Source organism: Oncorhynchus clarkii, unplaced genomic scaffold, assembly GCF_045791955.1.
Source record: "Oncorhynchus clarkii lewisi isolate Uvic-CL-2024 unplaced genomic scaffold, UVic_Ocla_1.0 unplaced_contig_12661_pilon_pilon, whole genome shotgun sequence".
NCBI lineage: Eukaryota > Metazoa > Chordata > Actinopteri > Salmoniformes > Salmonidae > Oncorhynchus > Oncorhynchus clarkii.
This window is the reverse complement of record NW_027260115.1, coordinates 1-5192: the sequence shown is the minus strand read 5'-3', so window position 1 is coordinate 5192 and position 5192 is coordinate 1. Positions and strand designations below refer to the sequence as shown.

Here is a 5192-nt window from a genome sequence, read left to right as displayed (position 1 = left end):
GTTTTGCCTTGAAGAATGGGCAGAAATCCCAGTGTCTCGATGTGCCAAGCTTGTAGAAACACACCCCAAGAGACTTGCAGCTGTATTTGCTGCAAAAGGTGGCTCCACAAAGCATTGACTAGCATAGTAGTTAGTATAATGGTTATGTACACTTGTTTCTTGTTTGTTTTACAATAGAAATAACATTTTGCATCTTCAAAGTGCATGTTGTGTAAATCAAAGGATACAACCCCCCCCACCCAATAAAATCAAATCTATTTACATTTTAGGTTGTAAATCTATTTAAATGTGAGGTAAGGTATGGCAACAAAATAGGAAAAATGCCAAGGGGGGGTGAATACTTTTGTATACAAATGTAACCAAGGTTTGAAATGATTATGTTTTAGTCTTTTATTATTATTTTGGGCTTCTTGTGGTTCACTAATGATTTATTTCATTATGTTCTAGCCCTGACCATCCGTCCAGAAAGAATGGGCCCGCAGCTGAATTTAGTTCCTGATTCCTGCGCTATTCCATATATATATATATATATAATAAATCTAAATTCAATTGAGATGCAGCCTAGTGTGTGTTTACAATTCCCATAAAACATTGATTACACACACACAAAAACAAAAATGCTTGGTTGAAAGTTTGTACTCAATTTTAATTTACAAATGCACGTTACCCCAATATAATCTTATATAAAAAGAGCAAGTCTAGCTAAGAGAAAATGCTGCCCAGCAACATGCAAACCAAAAAACAAATATTCATGGAAATATTTATCAAAATTTGTCACATTTTTTTAAAAAATTTTGTACAAAATATTTTGCTATTGAATTTCAGACATTATTTTCAATTGTAGATCTTCTGTTCAACAACACAGAACAACATGAAGAGAATGGTTTCAATATGCCAATATTTGCTATCGTTTCTCTTTGCTGTAGTGCAACAAAATAAAAAGAAGACATATTTGAACAGTGCCCCCCCCCCCCCCCCCCCCCCATGCAAACCACTTCCATCATGCTGCTTTTTAAAAAATACAAGTTGTAGAAAAAACAAAGATTACAAAACAAAACAAAAACAACAATTGAAAAGATGCTTCAGAGGTTCTGAGAAAGAAAAAGGCCCTGTTTGGTGTGGCTAATACTGGTAGCCTGAGGTACAGACGGCTACAACAGCACTCCAAGAGACACCCTAGGTGTTATATAGTGCACTGCCTGTTGACAAGGCTCTACTCAAAACAAAAAGTAGTGCACTATAAAAAAAATCGGGGGACAGGGTGCCATTGGGGACGCATCCTATAAATAACAGACACTCAATGTCGACTCCTCTGGCCAAATACGCATCCACATCATCATCATCATCCACATCACATCAGAATATGCCGTTGTTTCAGAGGAGACAATCCTACAGCTGGATAATAACTCAAGTCTGACAACAGAAACAAAACACACAAAATATACATTCTGATAGCCTCTGACTGAGCCTGCCTTTCTGTCTACACATTCTGATAGCCTCTGACTGAGCCTGACACCACTGGAGGCGGGAGCCAACGTGCCTCGCTCTGTTCTAGCTAGCCGGGGCTAATTAGGAGGTGATTTAGCATCCCCAACGCCCAGACAGACAGAATGGCTCATTGTCCTGTTGTTCTGTCTTTCTCTCCAGGTTTTAGGGTTGGTTTGGAGAAAGGCTTAACTTTGAATTAGCAGCGGCCTGTGACGCCGTGCGAAACGTCTGGAGTTTAATCCCACGGAGGTTGCATGATAGTCTGGGCTGTCTAGTCTGGGCTGGGACACTCCTTAACTGCGAACACACCTCTGTCCCCCCCTCTCTGTCTGTATCCCAAATGGCATCCTAATTCCTTATTTAGCGAACTACATTTGTACCTTTTTTTTTTTTGACCAGCGCCACATAGGGGATCGAAACTAGTGCACCGTCTAGGGAACAGGGCGCTGTTTGAGACCTCTGTCTCTCTGGGTCTCTGACTGAAAGGGCTGGTCTGAGGCCTGTTGGAACTATGGGTAAATAAACACAGTGACTGACTGTATCTCACACAGGCCTGAAAACTCGAGATTATGAAAAGCTGACGTCAACAACACAACATGTCTTGAGCAACAACCCAAAAAACAACAAGAGAAGAAGAAGGTTTAAGCTGATCTTAAGTTTTGGGTCCAATCTCATCTCACCTCTTTGTATTTGACTCTTGATATTTACCTCTTCTACCCAAAACAGCTCAAAGCAGAAGTAAAGCCATTCGATTAGGACACAAAAAAATGATATATATATATATTTAAAAATAAAATGTACAACGTGTGCATATCTGAAGCCAACAGATGCATCCAAAAAAATATAAAAAACAGGCATCATTCTGACTAACTTCAACCGTAGTGAATGTACTGACAATACTACAAACCAAAATAATAAAATATATACTTTCCCCCCCTCACATCATCTTAACTAGTGAATAGTTTATCTTGTGACTCAACACAACAGGGTCTCTTTAGAAAATGTCTCCAAATTGTTAAAAAAAAATAAAAAAAAAATGGACAATTCCTGACCTGAAACTCTTAAAAAAAAAATCATTGTGAACCAATCGGAACGCACAAAGAAGACAACAGTGAAATCTCTCTGCCAGTATATATCATCTCTGGGAGGAGCGAGAGGAAGAAACTCCAGTATGGTTAAGAAGCAATGGCGAGCTGTCTATTTACCATCACCCTGGTTGACTCAAAATGGCACCCTATTCCCTTCATAGTGCACTACTTTAGACCAGGGCCCTATGGGGAATAGGGTGCAATTTGGGAAGTACACAACCACGAGGTTTCATATTTCATGTCCCTGCCCTCTTCTCACTGGCTGTTGTTGTTGTTGTTACACGCTCCATTGTTGTTGTTGTTGTTGTTGTGGGCGGGGCTGGCCCCCTCCGCGCCAGGCGCTTGGACGTTGTCGGCCAGGTTGTGGGCGTGTTCCAGGAAGAGGTCCTTGAGGACAGACAGCTCTTTGCTGAGCAGCTTGATCTTGGCCTCCAGCCTCTCGTTCTCCTCTTTCAGCTCGTTGACACGTTGCTGCGTGTCCTGGGCCTTCTGCTTGGATCTCATCCTGCTCTTCTTCACCGCCAGGTTGTTCCGTTCCCGCCGTTGACGGTACTCGTCACTGTCCTTGTCCCCCGACGTCTTCTTCATCTTGGCCTTGCCTCCTCCTCCTCCTCCTCCGGCTGGGGTCGCAGGGACTAGCTGGGGTACCAGCTGTAAGCTTCCTCCTGGTGGTCTTGATGTTGTTGTTGTTGTTGTTCCACTAGCCTGGCCCTGGATCACACTAACAGTCCCCCTGTTCTGCTCCGTGTTTATCGTCTGCTGCGACCTCTTGCTCATTTGGTTCGGATCTGCTGACCGCTCGCCTCACCGTCCGTCTGCTATGACTGGCGTGCTGGTTGGGTGGCACTCTGGATGAATGGGTGTCTGGACGCACTCCTGTAGACTGGAGTTTCTGGAGTCTGGAAGGACAACGGAAATATGTTAGTTTTTCCCCGAGAAGAGAAAAAAGGTAAGAAACACATTGATAGGGGATTCATTATTAAAATAGGCTACAAACAGGTGACAGTTAAGAACATTCTAGACTATGAGCTTTTAGTCGGAACTAATTGAGTCAGGGTAGTCAGGGAAATAGCAGGACTCAACATCAGTAGCACAATTTATTATTTTTTTTACATTTAACTAGGCAAGTCAGTTAAGAACAAATTATTATTTACAATGACGGCCCACCCGGGCCATACAGTCTCCCAATCATGGCCGGTTGTGATACAGCCTGGAATCGAACCAGTGGCTGCAGTGACGCCTCTAGCACTGAGATGCTGCGCTACTCGGAGCCCCATATCCTTTCTAGTAATCTTGATTTCACCATAAATAAATTAAGATCTGGGTCCACATGGGTTATGAGAAGAGATGCTAGAACGAGGAACTCCACCCTCTCTATTTACAAGTTAAGGACAAGTCTACGGGTCAAATGCCTCCCCCCCAATCAGAAATTCTAAATATTCTATCCATCTGTGAAATCGTGATTTGTCCAAATAACCAGTGAGGGAAAATCCAAGCACTGGAACTATTGGTGCCCATAGTATGAAGACGGATCTACAGTCCCATGTATGTTCACAGTCTGACCCACCAGAGATCACGTCTATTGTAAAACACACGATGGGGGATTTATGAAAACAAGCTACATTGATGCAAACACATATCTAGAATATGTAGCTAAATAATATTGCGCATTTCATACTGACGGATTTTGTTGTTGTTGTGTAAACAGATCTGAGACAAAGTGGTGGTCTGGTTTAAGCCCCTCCCCCAATTTGCATTCATTCACCCAACATTTATCTGTCATCACAAACATATGTTATTCTCCTTGAGGGAATTCACCCACCAAAAACATGTATCTATCATCACCAGCATGTTATTCTCCCTGAGGGAAAGTGAAAAAATCATAGTTAAATGTTAGTCTGATAAGGTCACACAGGGAGTTGTGTGTCTGTGACATCTCTCTCTCTCTCTCTCCCCGTCGGTCAGTTCTGCTGTCTGCTAGTTAACGGTAGTGTTGCCGGTGATTGCATCATCGCATCCCTCCCTCCGTACATGGCAGATCTGCTTTGTGCCACCGGAGAGGAACTCCGTAGCCATGCAGTGGTAAGCAACAAAAACCCAGACGTTTTGGGATAAAATAAAATAATTATACCGGTGAATTCACTAAAAAAAACACTAACACACAACGTTTTGACGTGAGACTAACTAGTTAACTAATTAGAACGTGTATGGAAATAGACAAACAAAGAGCCTATATAGAGAGATTTGGCAATAGCAGGAGGCGTGGAGCTTGGCTAACTAGACAACTGGCTAACAGCTAGCTAGCATTTCCTTACAACCGAAAATAACCTCACCTAACGTCAAAAAACACACACTTTGAACGCCACGTCACTATATACTTTTAACATAGTTCATCACACCGCTGTTTAGTAAACTAAACTTTTATTTTAAGCATACCTGGCCACAGTTGGTGTCTAAATTAGCACGAATATGCCGTACAGTTTGTGGAGTCCATTTAGCCTAGCTAGCTATTACCCTTTTTCCCCCCCATAGAAGATGACTTGGGAAAAAACATACCAAATCAACGACGTTACCTTGTCTGCTTTTTGTTTTAGGTGTCGTCAAAAGTATAACAAG

The 5192-nt window shown here is 42.3% G+C and overlaps 1 protein-coding gene across 1 annotated transcript; it reads right to left on the bottom strand.

Moving 5' to 3' along the window:
* Positions 1-625: 625 nt before the first annotated feature.
* Positions 626-3575, bottom strand: LOC139401119 (CCAAT/enhancer-binding protein gamma-like). Its single transcript, XM_071145593.1, has one exon. The coding sequence runs from the start codon at positions 3351-3353 to the stop codon at positions 2832-2834; it is 522 nt and encodes a 173-aa protein (XP_071001694.1). The 5' UTR covers positions 3354-3575; the 3' UTR covers positions 626-2831.
* Positions 3576-5192: the final 1617 nt, after the last annotated feature.

Excerpts from the sequence above, each read along its gene's own strand:
- LOC139401119 (XM_071145593.1), bottom strand. The coding sequence starts at position 3,353 with ATGAGCAAGAGGTCGCAGCAGACGATAAACACGGAGCAGAACAGGGGG.